Source organism: Castor canadensis, chromosome X, assembly GCF_047511655.1.
Source record: "Castor canadensis chromosome X, mCasCan1.hap1v2, whole genome shotgun sequence".
Classification (NCBI taxonomy): domain Eukaryota; kingdom Metazoa; phylum Chordata; class Mammalia; order Rodentia; family Castoridae; genus Castor; species Castor canadensis.
Window position 1 is genome coordinate 120,987,554 of NC_133405.1, and position 21,521 is coordinate 121,009,074.

Sequence of the window (21,521 nt, forward strand, 5' to 3'; positions counted from 1 at the left end):
TTCACAGGAGTTTCTAAAGAACAAAATGCTAATGTTATATATTAATTAACACATAAGAAAAAAGTACAGAATGATATTGATAAAAGTTTTACTTAATAGAACCTGATCTTTTCTTATTTTTTGAAATTCCTTGACAATGCAGCTTCTCAAAAGAAGATGCAATGAACTTTCACACTTTCAAGTAACAGAAAATTTAGATGACAAATGATGTAATGAAAGAAAAAATGGGAAGTATGGGAACTTTTTTAATTTTTGAAGACAAAAAACTCATTATTATGAATCATAACACAACAACATATCACTCACTATTCTGGGATTTTTACTACACACTTATAAAAATTAAACATTTTCTTCAAAATCCCAAACAAACTACATTTAAATTTAAAAGAAGTTTGCTTTTATTTCCTCAGAAAATTAGGCAAAGAAGTGGTTTAGACTGCAACAGAAACACAAAATATCCGGTAGTGGGCAGTGTATTAAAGTCACCATGGACGGTTTTATGACTCTTCTTGTTGGAGACAGGTAATACTGATTTTTTTTCTTTCTCTATTCAAAGATCTGACTGACCATTTAATTTCATTATTCAGGTAACAATGAATGAAAAAAATCCTGATTATATTTCTATTTTTCTTAAAAGCAAAAATTTCATTATTGAAAATACTGCTCATTAATGAAAGAGATGTAATGTCCATGAGAAAATCAAATAATTTGTTATGCCAACAGGTCAAATTTACATACTTGCCATATTTTTATTAATAGTAGTTCAGCAGGAATTTTCTTCAAAGTCTTTTTAAAATTTTATCATTTCATAAAAACCAATAAAGCAATTACTAAACCTTAAAAGTTGTATATATAAAACCTCACTATGGATACTTACATCATAGTACTTTTTGATGCAATGTCTAATGTCCATGATCAATTTGTTGCTCAGCTGTACCACAAAGGTCAGAGGTGAAGCCTTACAATCAATGTTACTGCAACGATACAAGCTGGGCTCCATATCGGGTCCCTACAGATGTCAGGACAGACAAGTACCCAAAAGGTTACCGCCAGATTATAAAATGTTTCTTTGTGCTTAAAATGTGTTTTCCTGGTGCACAACATTCCTAGTTCATTTTATGTACTTTTTATTATTATTACTGTGGTGGTACTGGGGTTTGAAACCAGGGCCTAAAGCCTTGCTAGGCAGGTGCTCTACCACTTCAGCCACTCCGCCAGCTCCCTACTGATGAGTTTTTAACTCTATTTTCTCAACTTCTTTCCCCTCAAAGACCACTTAGTCACACATATCCTCTACTCTTGCCATCATCATAGTGGGGAACAAAATCAAAGGAAAAACCCCGAATCGCTATTTTATATTTAATACATGACAAACTCTATAGATAAAAAAATTTTCCATCTGAAAATACTAGTGAAATCATGTTACAAGATATATCCTTCTTAGAGATATTCATCAAAATTCCCAATTTGTACTCATTCCTTCCTAACTTGGAAAGAAAGTCATATATATCTCATATATATATATATATCATATATATAAAGTTATATATGAAAATGTCCTTAGTTTGCTGTCGTTGTGTCACTTGAATTTTAAGAATAAAGTCTAAAAATTAAAAGCACTGCTCCAAAAAAAGAAAGTCATTTTTCATCAGTTTGGTAAATCTAAAATTTCTACACTTTTCCAAAAAAATGAAATGTATTCAAGAGAGGGAGACAGGAGGAGTAGAAATTTGGAAGGATAACTATTACTAGTTAGAGAAAACGTTTTGTTGTGTTTTATTTTAAACAAAGACAAAGCAAACATAATATATAGGAAAACTGTTGAGGTTTCTGGAGCATTTGTTTTCTTTCTGGATACTCAAACATCTTGGTTTCCTGCTTCAATCTGCTACATAACCCTACCCGCCACGCTAAGCAATTCCAGGTGGAAGAGATTTTAGAGCTTGACATCGGCTCTTCCACAGTTAGCCCATCTGCAAGTCGTCAAGCCTCCATGCAATTAACTATCTTATTTACAGCTGTAATGAAGCAAAACTCAAGGATTTAGCAAGTATTGCTGATCTGTGTCTGCCTCTTCCTTGCACTTGCTTCCAAAGATTGCTTTGTTTTGATTCAAAAAAATGCAAAACATCTGCTGTTTGTCCAAATTAACTTAAAATAATTACTTTTAATTTAGATAAAGGATGTCTTTTCTTTCAGTTTCAAGGTTTTACACAGTTCTGCTGCCTACTCATTTGCCAATGGCTAGTACATGCATAAGACTGCACTGGAATCAAGTAAATTGGCCAAGTTTCAAGTTCTCATCCAAGGTCAATGATACATTTTTTGGCAGTACTTCTTGAAAGGAATGTCTCCCTGTGACTTTTTAAATGTCTGATATGCAAAGACAGCAGAAAAGATAAGAAGAGTACCTTTGTCAAAAAGGAGGTAAGTGGGATGTGTAAAGATAAACAAAAACTTTTCCAAAACAACTTATTTCCCGTTAACTTGATTTAAGATAAAGGAAAATACTGCTCTAAGTCTTAATAAATGGGGTTTGGAAGCAGGGAAATACAGGTTACTAATTAAGGAATTATAATAAAAATACTTTAAGATAATTAGAATTAAGAGATTCCATTTTAAAACCAAGGTCAAACACTCTAGGCAGGCAAAAATAATATTTAAGCACATCAACCTAAGCATTTTTAAATAGAAATAAATTGTGAAGGCAGAATTCATGTCACCAAAGTCTTTAAAGACACAAAAGCACAAAAGCAGTGTGTAAGTAGGTTCTTCCCTTTTATACTTTTATATACCCTATTGTGCAGAACGTGTTGGGGGGGGAGGGGGGGCTTGCTACTAGTTTGCACAAAAAGTGAAAGAAGGAAACAAAAAGAAGTAACTAACCGAACCATCAAAGACATTATCATAAATGTTCTCAGTTCCACATGCAGGACATGGGCATTTGAATTTTTCACAGTCTTTGTATTTCTCTTCATCAGTGAGTTGTGCTGGACCACCAAGAAGAGCATCATCCTCTTCATCTTTATGATAATGATGAACTCTAAATTGGGTGGCGTCAAGTCCTATTAGCATAAAAGAAAAACAAATTTTGGGGGGTAAATACTAACACCCCCAAAAATGCCCCACAAAAAAAACTCTCACAGAAGACTGATTTCAAATTCATATACACACATGCACAACTATTTGAACTCATGATCACACAGACAAGTGACTTCTCTTTTTACAAAGATTAGTTTATCAATCAAACAAATAAATATAGCAACACAATGCAGAAATATGCCCCTGGACATTTGGGTTCAAAAGCAACTACTTTTATGGGATCTAAAAAGTTATTTTCCTAAAAGTTAACAGTAAAATACCTCAAATAAATGTGTACTATTTTCAAGAAATGCTCTTAACATCAAAGTGTCACCATTAAAACTGAAAACAGAATAAAAATCTCATTTTAAAAAGTAGGTTCAATGCCATTACAACTCTTTCAAGTGCAGACACAACTGCTAACCCTGATTTCAATGCAGTGGTCGATTTCATCTTGGCTCAGTAGTTAACAGCACGTAGGTTGCAATCCAATTTAGTGGCTATAATTCAAAAGCAGCATCTGAGACAAAACTAACTAACATCATCTTTTTTGGTGTTTGGAATTCAGAAATTCAAACGACATGCAAAAACAATGGATCTACATTTTCTCTAATTCCAACAGCCCTGAAACCAAATATACCTTCCATATTTCAATTGAGACAATACAAGTTAATCAATGCATAATTTATGCTATCTTGTTTTCACAAACTATTTTTTTAAAAAAGAAACAGTTTTAGGCCAACTAATTTTACCTTGCTCAAAGCTTATCGTCAAAATTTACTATTTGAATTTATAGTTAAAGATAACTATTCCACACTTGAAATTACAACAATCTGTAAAGTCCAAGCCTTTTGGAAATCTGAAGAAAGCTATCACATTTAGTTTAGTATAAATGTATATAAGTACTATAAAATAGTAACTGAGCAAAAAGTTAGTAACAAAAATTTCTCTCAACAGCTACATAGGTAGATAACCTAACAGATGTCTTCAGAAATCAGTGACAAAACAACAAATCCTCTTTGGTCAGTTGTCAAGTGACATCTAGTAATGATAAAATACTTGAGGCAAACTCTTAAACAATGGAAAGGTGACAAAGAGTAAGAAAGATGACTGAAATATGGAATCTCAGTTTTCTCAGCTGCAAAATGGAGTTTTGAAGTTCAAGTGAAAATAATATAGGACAAACCTAGTTCAGTGGTCCCTATTGCAGGGTAAGCACTCAATAAATGGTACTTGAATAAAAAACAAAGCAGAAAATGAACATTATTAAATCCAGACTATATTCATTTGAAACATGTAGGAATTAGAGTATTTCCTAAAGTGACAGTATATAATAAAAACAAAAAATATACATTCAGAACAATTTAAAGATCTGTTCTTCATCACTGACATAAATAACTGTAATGTATGACACTATGCCCAAAGACTCATTATACGTTTCTGTTTTACAAGTTACCTGTCCCTTAGAGAAACAAGAAATTAGTGAATATGTGGGAATACATACCCTCATGTTTAAAGATAAGGAGAGGGAGAGGAACTGAGTGGGCATAGGAGACAATGCCCATGAGTGAGGCCATTTCTCCTCCATAGTGAGGGATAACTCCTGCTAATTCATTAAACTCTGGTTGTGAATCCAAGTGTCTTCACATAATGCCTTGCTTTATTTCACCTTTTCTGACTATAAGATTACTTATCAATTTCCCAGGCCAATACTAATCAAAAAAGTAAGGAAACAAAAAAAAAAAAAGAAAGAAAGAAAAAGCAAGATTTTGTTTCTAAAAGGCAAACTAATACATTCCAAAAACCAAAGAACAAAATGCTGCTTTACACAGATACAAAATTGACTGGGCTAAGAAAAAGAATCAATTGGAACAGCTCTCTACCCCTCCGCACCAGTCATGGCTCACTTGGCACATCCAAACCCATGAAGCGGTACACACTGGACCAGGGGTAGCCTACTGGCCAAGTAAGCCAAAAGCAGACACGGTCCACCTTGCTACTTATGGAGACATGCCCCCAGACTGGCTGAAACTTGTGAAAATATCAGGCCTTACAAAATGTCTACTACAAATGTCAATTTCTACAAATGATTCTTATCTTCCCGTGGCAGTAACAAAGCCAACTGGCCTAGCTAATTACTTTAAATTTATTCGCAAGCTGAATTTTTTTCCTCAGGGGAAAATGCTTCAATTGTGTATTCTCTTGTTCACAGTCAGGGTTAAATTTTAAAAATATAAAGGGAAAAGAAACTGCAGTTATCTTAAAGTATTAGGTATTTAATGATCCTTTAATACAAAGATGTCATTTAAAAAGCTGATTTTCTTGAAAGGACAATTACAAATTCAACAGGCAAATGAAAGGCTAAATTTTTTTAAGAAAACATATTTATTACATACATCATGCTAAAAAAATAAGGATTACTACTTCTGGAATCCTTTCTGAGAAGGTGAAAATCCAAGCTAAAAGAAGCCTCAAACTTATTGAACATACAAATTAACTTATTCAAATTCTCATGAAATTGGTAATATTTCAAAGCCTATTTCGAAGTTTAAGTAGACTTGAAAGTTTTATTGCTTACATGGGAACTCATTAAGGCTGACATGAAACAAGAAAGAAGTATCTGGTGCTGCCACCTAGAGGTAGAGATTTAAAATTTTAAGAGTGCAACACAAGACCTGCTACATAAAACTCCCTTTGTAATTGTCACTCCAAAATTAAACACTTCTGTCAGAAATGACATTAAAGTAAAATCTTCATCATTACACTTGTCCTACATGAATATACATTGTATAATTAATATTAAATTTTTCGCCATACAGTGTGTAACCAGATCAGTCTTTGAATAAAAGACGTAAAACTGAATTCCAAGTTCCTTACCTCTTCTACTGAGAGCTTTCTCTGAACTGGCTGAAAGAAACAAACTATATAATCTGTTTGAGAAAAGGAACTTCTACATTCACTAGACTAGTTTGTGATAGGTGACTTGAATTATTTAGTAAGGCACAAAATACAGGAAGAAGTAACCTGCTTGGGCTTTGGAAAACCAGTTATGTGGCAGAAGAACAGCTGTGGTTTCCCCCACGATAGGCAGAGATGATATACGCTTTAATTCAATCCTGTGCCTTGTAGTGATCAAGTCACTTGTGCTGGGATAGGAGGGACAGATGAGCTAGTGAAATGAAATTAAAATACTGTCATTTATAATTAGAAAATTTCTAGGATCTCACATTATTTTGGCAACAGGATCAAAGCTCTCATGTTTCAAAGAAGTATTTATAGAAAGCAACAACACCACAGGCATTAGAGTGGATGAGTTTAGGAGGACTATTTTATCTTAAGATCACCACAGTCTCACCACACACCCCCAATGTGACATTTGGCATAAAATTATCTTTTCTAACACTGTACTTTCTAACCATTGTCAAGTATACCTGTTTCCAGAATGTTCCCCTGTTCCTATTCCCAAGAAGTATTTAAACTGTTCCAAATTCAAGGCATATTGTTATTTGAGAGGCTGATGCATTTTATCAAACATTCCACTTCCTCCAGAAAACAAGGTCTCCACTAACACAACTGCAAATAATTACAATAAAGCCAGTTAGCTATATATGTTCATGCAAGTAGGAAAGTGGAAAATCTATATAAATGAAATTCCAAATGAGTAAAGGAAGTAACTGGTATCTTCAAACAGTTGTTTGCAGTATCAATCAGCTGAGCTACTTGGGAGACCAACTAATAGAATCTTACTGTGAAAAATCTTTTTGGTAAAAATTATAGAGTAAATCATTTCTCTTTTGCACAAATAATCTAGGCTCTCATGTATCTGGACTTCTTAGAAGATAATATACAAAATGGAAATTTAGTATGATTAAAGAAAAATATTTAGTGAATTTTATAGGGTAAATGCTATATGCACAAAAAGCCTTATATAGGAACGCTCACAGTTTTATTCATAGTAACTAAAAATGGATGAAATGGTAGGATCCACCAGTAACACTACTCAACAATGAAAAGGAATGAATACTGACACAAGCAACACAATAAATGGATCTCAAAAACATTATGCTAAGTGATAGGAGATGAACACAAAAAGTTTATACTGTAGGGAACCATTTATATAAAATAGACAAAAGTAATCTATAGTGACAGAAATCAGATGAGTGGTTGCTTTGGGAAGGGCCACAAGGGAATGTTTTAGGGCAATGTAAATGTCCTGATGAACTGATTATATGATACTCCCAAGATTTTAGCATTTCATGATGTTATGTAAATCATACATGAAAAAGCATGTAAACTATAAGATGCTTGAAATTTATATTAAAGAGTTATATTTAGAATATGTAAGGAAGGCTTGCAAATCAATAAGAGAAAAAAACAATTAGAAACCTTGGGAGCAAATTTCTGGTGTATGGACATGAGGATGGTTTCTAAGAGACTGACTGCACTTCTGGGAATTGAGTAATACACTGTTTCTTGAGCTCAGTGCTTATTACACCAGTGTATTTGTTTATTTTGTGAAAATCCATGAAGCTGTTCAGTTAGGTTTTGCATACTTTTCTGCATGCATACTACACTACAAAAATTTTACACTTAAAAAGGTGAGAAAAGTTTGAGTACTAAGTACTTTTTCATAAACCTTATGAATCTGCTTCAAAATCCTGACTGGACATTGTATACCTTCTCACAGGTGTACAAACATCACCTAGGAAGTAGTTTAGCAAAACAAAATAAATTAAACCTAAATATGATCAAGTCTTTATTTTTAACAATTTACAGGAAATAAAGGGAACAGAAGAACATGTTTAAGGATACTACTTGGATGTAATCAGTAAACTCCATAATGAACAAAATTCTACAGGGTAAAAAAAAAAGTTTCTTCAACAAATAAATCAAGATTAAGAAAAAACAGATTAGGGCTGGTGGAGTGGCTCACCTTGTAGAGTACCTGCCTAGCAAGTGTGAGGCCAAATTCAAACCCCAGTACCGCAAAAGAAAAAAAAACAAAAACACTAAAAAAGATGGGAGACTGTCACATGGACCTTGCTTGGATTCCAATTCAAACAAGGGGGTTTTTTAAATAAAATTACATTCACAGAATGGCAAGAGAAATATGGATATTTACTAGATATGTGATGAAAGGAAGGAATTATAGGGTTTTTTTTTTCTTGTTTGGTGTGATGTGATGATAATACTGTGTTTATATTAAAAGGGGAGCCTTGTCTTTTATAAATGCAAAATAAAATATCTACAGATAAATGACGAGATGTACTTCATAGTAATTGGGGGAGGTGGGAAAGAGAATTAAGACTGTCCATAGGTGATGACTGCTAAAGGTGGGTGATGACTATATGGAAATTTATTATATAATTCTTTCTATGACATATATATATATATTTAAATTTTTCCATAGTAAAAAAATTCTTAAAATACTATAGGTCCCACTTAAAGATAATCAACTGTACATACTGCAAACAACTCAAACTGCCTTTCATACATACCAATAATAAGCCTCTCCATAATATTAATGCAAAATTTCTAAGTATTTTAAAAGAAACAATAGCCAAACATTTGGTTGAACACTCAACATGTGTATTACCTTGTAGAAGATAACCCCTAAAATTATGACAGAAAAAAAAATTCCTGGTGGGCAACATTCTCATGACCTCAACTCAATTATTTTGAATGCCTTTGATGATAGCCTTGAATACAAATTTTAACTTAATGAAATGTGTACGGGTTGAGTATCTGTTACCCAAAATGCTTAGAACCAGAATGTTGCAGCTTTTACATGTCTTTCCAATTTTAGAAAATTTGTATATACATAATGAGATACCTTGGGGTTCCTTTCCTTCCTTCTTGCCAAGACAGGGTTTTACTATATAGCCCAGGCTAGCCTGGAACATGTGATCCTCCTGTCTCAGTCTCCCAAGAATTGAGTTTATAGGTATTGTGCCACCATAACCAGTTACACATTTCTGTATTTTGACTGTGATCTGTCACATGAGGTCAGGTGTGGAATCTTCCACTCATGGCAACATGTCAGCACTAAAAGCACTCAGTCAGATTAGGGAAGCTCAGTCTTGAGAAGTACCTCATTTCTTCTTTTAAACATGAGGAAATAAGTGATAACTGTGCTGAAAAAATATTTGGGAAATAACACAAATTAAAAAAACAAAGATTGCTTGTCTAAAATCAAAGCCCTCTTCTCTTCCAGATTGTTGGTAGATGGAGGAAGGGTAAAGGCTCAAGGTCCCTACGTCTAAGGAGTTAGTAATTGTTTAATTGTTGTCTCCCTTCTAGTTTTGCAAAAATTGTGTTATTTTAACAATAAAATAAGAGTATTAATATTGTGTCAGCAAAATGGAAACTGTAATTCACCACTTTAACCCTTTCCTGTCACACACACACGTACACACACATGTATCTCCTATAGCTTAAAGGTCTGTATATAATGCTGTATTTAGCTTTTTCATTTATTACGCCTTATTCATTTTTCTATAAGCAATACAATCTTTATTTTTTTTGCTGGGAGTGGAACCCAAGGCTTCACACACATTAGGCAAGCACTCTACCACTGAGCTACACCCCCAGCCTAACCAACACAATTTTAATGTGTCATTTTAGTGTACTTAATTGAAATGATCTTTAAAAATTGATATAATTTACGTGATTTGAGGAATCTTCATTTTCCTTTGGAAATTCCAAGTATTACAAAGCCAGAATTATGAATTACTACTACAAAGTGATTATTCTAAAATATTCTGATTTGGTTCAAGCTTCTCAAAGGTCTCACCACTTACATTAGGGGAGCAGCATCAGTACTGACCCTCTGTGCTATGGGCTAGTGAGACAGAAACACCTTGCAGGGGTTTAGGGATATTAACTCAGTGGAAGAGCACTTGACTAGCATGTGCAAGGATATCTTCAGTACCAGAAAAAAAAATGTAGAATAGAGGTGCAAGCTATGCAACTGACAACCTTAGAAAGGATGTCATGAATTTCCTTTAAAAAGTACAGCAGGGAGTGGTTGAGATAGTAGCTGAGCGTCAGATATCCCTGTTGAGACCCTGGCCCAACTCCACACTGGCCTCTCCACAGCCCATTCGTACAATTTGTCAAATTTCTCTACTTTTGTAAACTCTTCTCTTGTGGCACCAGCTGGGAGTGGTCTTTGTTTCCCTTGAATTCTGGTGACCCCTTTTTAAAAAAATTCTTCAGGACATATACTGTATTGTCTACCTGACATCCTCATAACAGTGAAATCAACTAAATGACTGGGCTATAATTCAAGCAAGGAATCCACAGTTGACTCAACTTTGTATCCTTTGCAGTGCCTATTATGATGTTGAGCACAGCAGGCCTTTGACATTAATTTGTTCAATGAGTACAAAAGAAGACTAGACTGGGAACATGAGCCCTTGGATGATGAACTTGTCAGAGGAAGTTCTAATCAACTGACAAGACTTCCCTTAACATCCTACCGTACATCTGGTATGGTGTTAGTTTTAAATTTTTACTATTAATTATGCTACAGAAAATTTAAGGTTTGAAAATGATGGCCAGGTATGTTAGTTCTTATAAGAGCTTAATCATGAAAAAAGGCAAAATTCCTTATTGACAAAGTAATACCAGAGGTACCTGCTCTGATTTCATTCTACTCTCTCACTCCTCTACCACCTTTTTTGTAGTAGGTGGATGTGCCCAAGTACTCCCGAATGTTGTTTGGCCCACTGTTTTCCTTGTTTCTTAGAAGATGTTATTGGACTCAGTCTATTTACAAAAAATACCTTTCTGTAACATGAGTGGTATGAGCCATTTTTAAAAAGAAAATTTTTCCTTTCCAATTCAATCCAGGAACACACTGGGTTAAGTGTGTTCTGTCTTGTCTTAAGCACTATATTCAGAGATTAATTCTAAATTCTCACATTCTTCAAACATCAATGATTTCTATGGACCAATGAGAAAATTGCCCACATAGCCAAATGCCTGAAATTTTATCACAGACTATAAAGAAATGCACTTTATAGTTATAATACAAATCATTGCTCATCGAAGGAAAAATATTACATGTAATTCTAAATACTGCTATGCATGAAACATAAATTAATTAAAAGATGAAATTCAAGAATGATCTTTAAACTATTTTTGTCACTGGCCTGGTTTTCCAGGTACAGAAGACTATTTGGATACTTGAGCATACTGTGAATATTTCATCCACAGAAAATAGAGAGCTTTCATTAGAACAAGAGAGAGAGAAAAACCTGTAGTCTGGAGAACAAAAGCTAAGAGTTCCAAGTTTTAGTGGCCATGTTTCCCATAGGGCTATTGTATAAGACGAGTAATACTATATTTTTTCCTATTCACAGATGGAAAAGAGTAAAATTTTGCTTTATTTAAGCCCAATAGCAATAATCTTGCATGGGTTTCAGAAAAATGATACACATTTTATAGGGGGATAATGAGGACCATTAGTTATTAGAGAGAACAAATTATTCTCTTTCAATTCAACAGACTTATTCATTCACTCATTTAATAGACTATCCTCTCTCCTTTTCACTAAAATGGTTTTCCCACACAGAACACCTGGCCATGCAACATGCCACCAGATAGACTTCAGGAGGTATCTTGACGAAGAGAAACAGAATTTCCAAAGGGAAGCCACAGGATAAAACCAACACTTGATGCGTGCCTTTCATTTCAAGGAAAGCAGTAGAAAGGCAATAGAAAAAGAAAAAGGTAGTTGAAAAATATAGTTGCTCTCCACAAAAGAGTCTTAAAAATAAAAAATCATGAACTTAATAATTTTCCTAAATGAAATTATGCCATTATTCTTGATTTCTTTGTACTAACTAAAAGGACAAAGTACCAAACTTCACTAAAGTTTCAACACTGTAATACATTTCATTAATCAAAGATAAAAACTACATTAAGAGTGAGAGAATTATTTTATGTCTGTGATTAGGCAGTTGGAGGGCTTGTATTTTATGTATACATTTGTACACTTCAACTTATTTAAGTGTCAGTTCACTAACTGCAGTTTTTTATATAAAGAAAACAGATTTAGAATTTTAAAAATAAATTACAGTAATTTTATGCCTACAGCTTGCACCTCTTAGAAACCATGTACCCCCTTACTTTGCCACCACTTCCACATCTCCTCCCTCCCCCTAAGTCCCAAGGCTATAGGAGATCTGTAATGGGGCTTTACCCCAAGTGAACAGCCACCCTAAATTTTCACTGGGAATGAAGAAATAAAGGGTGCAGATAAAAAAATTAGCTTTTGAAGAGGGCAGAGGCAAATGCCTGCAGAGATGTGCCTGGTGAGCATCAATGTTTTCTACAGATCTTCATGGTTTGCACTTTATTAATATTGAACCCCCTAAGAAGAAAGGGGGAAGGATAAAGTCCTCAAAGATTTGTCACTATTGTCGGTGGAAGGGGAAGGAAGGGCGCTACACCATGAAAACAACTTTACACATCCTCAGTATGAAAACTGCAGTCAAGAGGCAGAAATGAGAGAAAACAGCTTGAAAGGGGAAAGAGCAGCAGCTCCTCCACAGTTAAAGACACAGCCCTTCCTTTGGCTTGAACTGACTACATGGCACCAAGAAGGAGCTGCCCAGAATAGTATCTGTTCAGTCACAGCTGTATCCAGAGAGTTTTCTGGTTATGGAGTAGGAAAGATCAGTATGTGGTAGGACCATGTGCAAGTCTACAGGGTTCCCTCTGTAGACTGAGACTGGTCAGTAATGACGTATAACATGAAACCTCTGAAGATGGAACCTCTTAGTCTATTACTAGCTTTGCAAGTAATTTGCTAAAAATGGATTCATAAGCAGCTCATCACTACAAGGCAGCCACATTTACGATAAATTATCTTTAAGCAAGTCAAAATCTACCCACTATAGGGACTTGGCATATAGCTCAGTAGTAGAGTGTGTGCTTAGCATGTACAAAGCCCTGGGTTTCGTCCCCAGCACCTAAAAAACAAGTTTGCCCCCTGTTTAATGTATAAACAAAAATGATCTTAACCATGGCCTCTGGAACCATCAAAATCAGTCTAGTCCCCTCTCAATATGACTAGTCTTGACATATCTGAGTGGGCCTCAGACTTATCCACCCAGGCAGGCTCCATCATCCTTTACTGTCCAGCTGCTTTGTTGAACCCAATACTCTGCATGCCTTCTCTTAAATGTAATTCATGAGACGGGGCTTTCCCATCTACCCCTTGCAGTGCCTGTCTGCTAGAAGATTCAAAACCAAAGAAGGAAAAGACAACACTTTGCATTCAGACCAGGTTTTTAACTATACAACTAGAAAAACTGGGAGATTTAGTTTTTTTCTCAGAAGTTTTCAGTAGGGAAGATGGAGATTTCTCAGGGGTGCTAAAAAGGACATGAAGACAAAGTACTCCATGCTTGTATATCCACATTATCCCACACCTTGTTGAGAACATCTTTCACAGCTTCTCAGAGCTATGCTATTTGTTGACAACAAGAGACAATAAAGTTGAGCACAGTGGTTGAAAACAGATCCTTAATTTCATGGAGCTTGGTTAAAATTCAAGCATAGATGACACTTATTAGCTATATGACAAGACCAAGTTAGTTACATCTCTAAATCCTTAGCTTCCTTCTCTGTAAAATGAAGCTAATACAATATATTCACATGAGGTTGCTTCAAGGACTGAATAAGATAAGATATGCAAAGTACTTATCACAGCATCCAGTAGAGTAAGCACTCAATGTATGGTAGAGAAAAAAATGAGGCTAAAAACATCACACATTTATAGTTCCCTCCTCCCAGCTGAGGATTTATAAACACCATCAAATACAACTCAACTTGAAGAATACATTATATGATTATTTTGGTAGCAAAATTTTATCTTCCTAATTATGTTTTGGTTAGGCAAATGTCAAAAATGAGTTTCCACTTCCAGAGCAGACACTGATGGGATAGTGGGGATGGGGGTGGCAGGGATGAGCTCAGAAACACACTCAACAGGGGCACGGTGGGAAATACATAATTTCATAATCATCTCATTCCAAAAGGCATACTGGGCACTAACTATGTGGAAATCCTGTGGATTGGAGGAATATGGACACATTTATACTAAAGCTTGGAAGGAACATGGCAAGTGGCTATAACACCATCTACTTAGAACTCCTGCTACTCAGGCCCTGTGCTGAGCATCTCACATACATCTTATTTCTTCCTCTGAACAATTCTCTCCCTCGAGAAACCAATGTGTAGACCAAGGTTCACAGGCTTATCAATACCAGAAACAGCTTTAAACCCCCAGTCCTTATGATGCCAAAGCCTGTGGTTCAAGCCAGACATCTTGAAAGGAGGGGGAAATTTTTCCATGAAGCAAAGAAAAAAAGAGCAATGCATTATTATAGACACGAAGTAAACTGAATAAGAAATAAGACTAGATTTGTTTCTTTTTTTTTTTTTTGGTGGAACTGGGGTTTGAACTCAGGGCTTCATGCTTACTAGGCAGGCACTCTACCACTTGAGCTACTCCACCAGCTCAATATTATGAGACACGGGTCACACTAAGGGGAAGGAACACACGAGAGAGATAGGGCAAGGGAAGGAAACCAAAAACTTGAACGTGGTTGATATGCTCACAGTACAGGAATGAATATAGAAATCTTAAACTGGCTGGGGCCACCATGGGAAGTGGACTAGGGAGGAGGGAAAAGGACTCAAAAAGATGAACGAATTGGGGATAGAGGTTGAATATGGTGCAAATAATGTATACATATGCATGTAAATGCAAAAATGATACCTGTTGAAACTTCCAGGAAAGAGGGGAGCAGGGGATGAAAGAGAGCAGTAGAGGGGGTGAATTCAAGTATGATATATTTGATACATTGTAAGAACCTTTGTAAATGCTCCAATATACCCCCACCTAGCACAATTAAAAAAAAAAAAAAGAAAGAAGGCTAGAAATACATACTGAAGCTAGAAAGTTAGTTCAGATGTCAGTGGCATCTGGACTTGTCTTAAAGAAAGTGAGGAGCAACCTAAGGACTTTATTAGGTAGTACTCTAAAAAGCATTCATGTTTGTTTAGATAGACTTTAAAAATATTCTATTTTTTTGTGTTGGTTGTCTAAAAATTTAAGCTGGGCTGGTTATGAAATGTTTCTAAGCAAAAGATGATGATGAAATGGACATAGTAAATGGTGACACGCAAAAAGTCAAAGAAACACTGAGGTCTCAGGGTTGGACCGTACCACCTGATATGAAAGCATGTCAGGAAGCAGTGACTTCCTAGAGAAAAACAATAAATCCAGTTTTACAAGAATTCAAATTAAAGTGAGAATAGGATAATCAAAGGGAATCAAATGGTAAATATTAAAAATTTTATATAAAAAGCTGTGTTTTCGCTTTACATAAAAAACCTTTAGGAATAGACAAAATGAATCAACAAGCAAGAAACCAACAATCTCCTTATGAATGGAAGTTCGCTAATTAGACCTGTTATAGCTGTTAAGCTCAGCAACTATAACAGAGCCTAAAACTCTGTCTTTTCCCCCAGTATTTCTTAGTGAATGCCAACTGTAAAGCAAGCATGTAGTTAGAGCGAGAGCAAGTATGTGGAGCTCCTAGTCTATGAGGAGAGAGGGAAACAAAACGACTACAAAAATCAATGCCTAACTATAAACAAAGAAGTACTAGACACAATCTCACATATATAAACAGGGATCCTAACAGTCAAAGGACTATGTGTAATACTATTGTTCCCTTGTCAAGGTCTATACAAGCTTGGGACACTTACCCAACCACGTTGCAATAAGCACAGCGTCGATTCCATCTATTGGCTCGCAGATCCGAGCCACGACTGGGTGGATCTGCTGGGCCAGGTAGTATTGGGTATCAATGTTTAAACTGTCCTGTTTTTGCAGCTGCTCAGGTGCATAGGCCCTCTGACTCGCAGTGAGGTTTGACCCATCCTAAAAGAAGACGTGGTACAAATAAACTTGCAACTCAATCATATGCACTTGCTTGCTCAAACAGAGGGACAGCAGTGTAAACTTTATGTGTTCAATTCCAAACACCAAGAAGTCTTCTTGACCTACTGCTGAACATTACATATTATATCTTAGAGTAGGAAGATCAATGACTTCCTGTTCTCCATCTTGTCCATTGTCTAAGAATGTAAATCCAGCATGTGTTACGTTTTATGTTTTGTCAGAACATGAAACCAACAAGATGGTACTGACTAAATTAAATAATTCAACCTGCCACATCACAAAAACACACTGAGAAGACTGGGTAACAATCAGTCTAGTCAGAAAAGATTTTAAGGAGCAATAATAGAAGAATATATATTGTCCTTTTATTCTGTTATTGTGATCCTTTCTGGCCAGAATCCTAGTCATAGTAGCAAGTTAAAGGAACCCCCCCGATTAATATTTTTATGAGAGCTTTAGGTATGACTGAGAAGCAAAGGAACAAAGGAGAAAATCCATAAAGCAGAAAATTATATACAATATATGAGATAGAAGTAAAATTAATGCAGAATCCTGGTAAGTGGCAATGCTCAAAAGCCAAATACCTGGCCACTGTAGTGAAGGGGTGTTACTTTGCACTGTTATCCTCGTTCTTCCTCAAGGAAAGGTCATACTCTTTATAAGGATACATCTCTTTTACTCTATAAAATTAAAATTGTAAAAATTCTAAATAATTGCCCCCTCCCACAGCCTCGCAGTGATATCACGATCATCTATGAATCAAAAAGTCATCACTCTACTGGACCAACATCCAACAACTCACTCCACTCTTCCTGTCATCTGAAACAAGAGAATATAATATTCAGACTACTAAATTATACTATTCACAGTGCTCAGCTGCTCTGCAGAACTGATTAAAATGTGAATCCTATTCTTTCACTTCTGCTACAATTAGTCCCTTCACAGTTTAGCATCCAGCCAAAGCAGAGGCAACCTTCCACACTGCCATCTTTACCACAGACCAGAAGCAGGTTGGATAATGGGTTTTGCTATGTTGTGTTGGAAAAGGATATAGGCTCTATGACCCTAACATATATCCCTCAAAGACCTAGACCTAATTCTCAAGCCTGACCCTATGGTATATGCAAGAACATGTGGCATATACCTTTTAAGAACAGATCAGAAAGTAATGTTGGTCTTTCTTGAAGTGCCCATGTAGCAATTTGTGAACTTCATAGAAAACTAGGTGCTCAAAACCATACAGTCATTGTTAGTAGGATACTAATAAGAAAAAAATTTAAATGGGTGACAAGTGGGTACCTTAAAACAATTACGTCAAAGGTATGCCTTGCAGAAGTTATGACTAATGAAAGTTAAACTAAAGATTTTTAATTAGTAGGCAAATAGAAGTTGATTTAAGATCTGAGCAAATAATTCTCATAGGTTTAACAAGAACATAAGCTACAATATATTAGATACCAAACACACTATCCTCTGAACTCATCTGAAGTGGTAGTCTGAGTAAATTATCAGTAGGTACTATGTTCTAATCATAAATTTAAAATGAAATATAACCTATTTAGGAGACAGACTATTCTTGCAGGACATCCTGGATTTGGGGAGCAAACAATCCCCTTCAAAATTTGTCATCACCCATTTTCAAAAGCTTATTCTAATAGCTGTGATGTGAAAGAGAGAATAATCTGAGTGCTTAAAAGCAAAAGAGGTGGGCAGCTTTGGCTAGCAAACATGCTGAAAGAGTCATGTCTCACTGATAGGGGCCAAAGGCAACTTAAAGTCCTTTAGCCTTTCTTGGGATATGCTAAGGAAAATAATAATAAGAAATATGAATTACATTTTTAAAAAACAAGGCCCAGTCCCAGGGGATGGGAAAACTGCTAAAACTACATCAAATTAGATTTATTATACTATATTAGCATCAGCATTTGAACCTTTTTATATCAATAAAAACAAGAAGAAATCATAAGACTTAATACTTAGACATCAAGGAACACACCAACCTATTTTATAAAGCTACCAATGCCTCTAATCCAGGTTTAGCCAAAATATAACTGTGCCTTGATTTCATCATTAGTGGTTATTTCACCATCTGCTCCTGTCATTAATAATCTAAGAGCTTTTGCATGTATGTGAAGACATAAGTGAAAAAACCTAGCCTATTTACCAAAATCTTTATTTGCATAATATGAAAATTGTTTTTTTGAGATGAGACTTATCAGAAGCAATATGCAAAGCACATTAAGGACTAGAGCAAGCTAGACATTTATGGAAATATTTTACTACAGGAATTGGTTTTCTGTAACAGTTCTTAATCAAGGGTAACCCTAGGAGGGAGACAGAGTCAAGTGCTGATTCCTGTCCATGTACTTACATCATTTGTTATATGTATCATCTACAGTATGTAGCAGATATTAACATATTATTTTAAATTTTTTGCAAGGCTCTGTGCTTTAGAAACATATCAATGGTTGTTTAACAAAGATGAATCATATTGCAATATATTTTAAGGTTTATCTAAAAACTTTACTGTGATTACAAAATGCAATAAAAGTTAGGATAAAATTCTTAATCATTTAAAAGAAACAATCTTATTCAGATAAATTATGCCTTGGAGTAAGTAGACCCTACCATAGTAATTTTAAAGAATCTAGACAGAGGCTTATGACTATGACTTTTATTTTACAAGGAAAACGGATGAGTGAGAGCTCTCCCTTCTGCCAAGAGGAGTCAAGTGCTTTCAAACATCAACAAAAAACTCCTGCTCTTCTGTCCTACCTCTCCTCCCACCCTTGTTGGTGTCAATGCTACACCAACTATATTCAAGAAGACCTAGAGGTTCCATAGAGGTATCTCACAAGACAGGGAGAAGGCTAGTAGGTAGGTCTTCTCTATCTAGGGAAAGAAGAAAGAAATGGAGGGGGAGAGACAAAGAAGGCAGGAAAGGTGGGAGGAACTTGGTTGGATCATTTGTGCTTTCCTCATGAGGTATGGCTTTAGGATCTTCCAGCTTTCTCCATAGAGTCATGTATTTCATATTTTTTCCAAGTATTATTTGAACATAGGCTAGGAAAAACAATGTATTTATTCTCTTATCATTCCTCTGATTCATAATGAAAAGTGTGGGAGGATGTGGTGGCTCACACCTATAATTCCAGCTACTCAGGGGGTGGGAGTGGAGGTGGGGAGGATCATGGTTTAAGGCCAGCTTGAACAATAAAGTTACTTAGACTCTATCTCAACCAATAAGCTAGGCATGATGGTACACGCCTGCCATCCCAACTACACAGGAGGCATAAATAGGAGGATAGCTGATCAGACCAGCCCAGGCAAAAACACTGAGACCCTATCTGAAAAATAACTAAAGCAAAAAGGGCTGGGGTCATGACTCAAGTGGTGCCTTGCAAGAGTGAGGCCCTGAGTTCAAACCGCAATACTGCACCCCCAAAAAAATCATAATGGTAAAGTGTTGCCAAGCAAATGATAAAGGGCTGCTGCTGGACACATGACCAAATTTATACACATTTATTTCCTCCTTTCCTTCCTTTCTCAGTGCTAGGGATGGAACCCAAGGCCTCATACATGCTAGGCAAGTGCTATACCACTGATTTACATCCCTAGTCCATGACACATTTACATTAAATTTAATTTGGGATTGAAACAGTAGCTATTATAAACCTGTCTAATCAAAATTATTTCCGTGAACCAAAACACTAGTCTTAAATGTTTTATGAAACTTCTAATGAAACATGCCATCCTTTGACTAATGCTTTTAAATGTTAAAAAACTAGCCAAATTAAACCATCTCTCTAACAGGATCAATTATTTGAAAGACTACTAAATAAGACACAGTGGTAATCAGTGTTTTTAAGTGGTATAAATCTTATGAATTTCAATAGTTTTACCTGACAGATGACATATGACACAGTATCTCCAGCTTTCACCTTCCTGCCTCCTTGAGAATTTATCCAGAGGGCAACATGTACATGAGGTAGACTTTTTTTATCTGGGTAATCCTGGGGATCCTTTGTCAATGCCTAAAAGACAAAAAGAGGGAACAAAAAAGCCCCAAATGTTAAAATAAAACTCTTTCCACACAGATATATACTGAACACATGTACTAGATTCATATAAGCCACATGTGACAGAAGCTATATGTAGAAAACATAGCCATGGACTCTTTAAATGGTCTATCCTCAAGCCTCCCCTCTGCATCATTTAGTAAGTTCCATAACCAGATACATCCATAACAAAAAATAAAGATTTATGGCCAACGTCATATAATATTTGAATATTAAAGAATAAAGACTCTAAATCCAGTGTTCTATGCAGGCTTAGTTTCTCCTCATGTTGGCAACTCTTAAGTAATTGATTAGTTGGGACCGATGAATAATGGCTTGTCTGAATTAATAACCTGTTTCTCAAAGGCTCCTCTAACTTAAATATGTCCCAAATGCGTCAGAAATTGTGGAATTTAATGGCACTGCCAACTCTACAGAACTGGAATGAGTTTGTAATAGAAAGTAAATCCCATGAGAGCAGGAACAATGTCATTCATACTAGAAGCTCTAGCCACAGTCCTCAATGAGGTATGGTATACAGTAGCAGCCAAATGTTTGCTGAATAAATTATTTCACCCATTCTGCAATAATTTTCTAAAATCCAAGCACCATAAAAAGATGCAACTTACTAGTATTAAGTCATTAGTTATTAAAGACTCTAACCCCATTGAACCTCCTCCTCAAAAACACTGTCTACAATTAGCTATAAGTACCATAATGGAGATGTGAACAAAGTGTAACACAGAGAGTTTAGGGAGGTAAAGATCATTTCATTCTGAGAGCTGAAATCATAAAAGAAAAAAATTAAGCTGGTATTTAAGGGAAAAACAAGATTTTAACATCAGGAAACATGGGCAAGAATATTCCAAGCAGAGACAAAAAAAGGGTAAGGAAAAAATAGTTCATTGGACTGCATGAATGGATAGAGGAGGGCACCTGGCTCTATAAGGGGTAGGTTTCAACAGACAAGAAGGAGGATGGGATACTGCTTATTGAGTTAATCTGTCCTCAAAGTGTGGACTACAGACCACTGGGAGTTCCTGATACCCTCTCTCAGAGATCAAAATTATTTTCATAACAATAGTGCTTGTACTGATGATGTAAAAGAAATGGTGGGTAAAACTGCTAGTGACTTATCAACATGAATCGGGACAGCAAAGCAAGCTGTATTAAATGTCCTCAATGAAAGGGTTAAAAAAAATCAGTAATTTTTAAAGCAGTCAATCCTTGATTACAAGACTACTGTTTTGTGTGACAAAACAGAAAGTACACACTAAGAGTGAAGGCTGCTCCAGGAAAAGCACTTGTGTAGCTATCTGAGCTGCAAGCTAAACTAGCTGCATTTTCAACAGAATATTATTTTTTACTTGAAAAAATAGTGGGAAAACTATAGTTAT

At 35.6% G+C, this 21,521-nt stretch overlaps 1 protein-coding gene and 1 non-coding gene across 5 annotated transcripts in view; both read right to left on the reverse strand.

Moving 5' to 3' along the window:
- The window catches only part of Pola1 (DNA polymerase alpha 1, catalytic subunit), a 283,414-nt gene that overhangs the window by 139,769 nt on the left and 122,124 nt on the right, over positions 1 to 21,521 (reverse strand). For all 4 annotated transcript variants that reach the window (XM_020188477.2, XM_020188474.2, XM_074063672.1 and 1 more), the window contains 4 exons: positions 19,969 to 20,100; positions 15,871 to 16,045; positions 2,887 to 3,065; positions 878 to 1,009 (listed from right to left, as the gene is read on the reverse strand). In XM_020188477.2, the coding sequence (XP_020044066.1) occupies positions 878 to 1,009; positions 2,887 to 3,065; positions 15,871 to 16,045; positions 19,969 to 20,100 (618 nt within the window). The remainder of the gene's footprint in view (positions 1 to 877; positions 1,010 to 2,886; positions 3,066 to 15,870; positions 16,046 to 19,968; positions 20,101 to 21,521) is intronic.
- On the reverse strand, positions 14,539 to 14,611 carry Trnat-agu (transfer RNA threonine (anticodon AGU)). The gene has a single exon. It is a non-coding gene; the product is annotated as a tRNA-Thr (tRNA).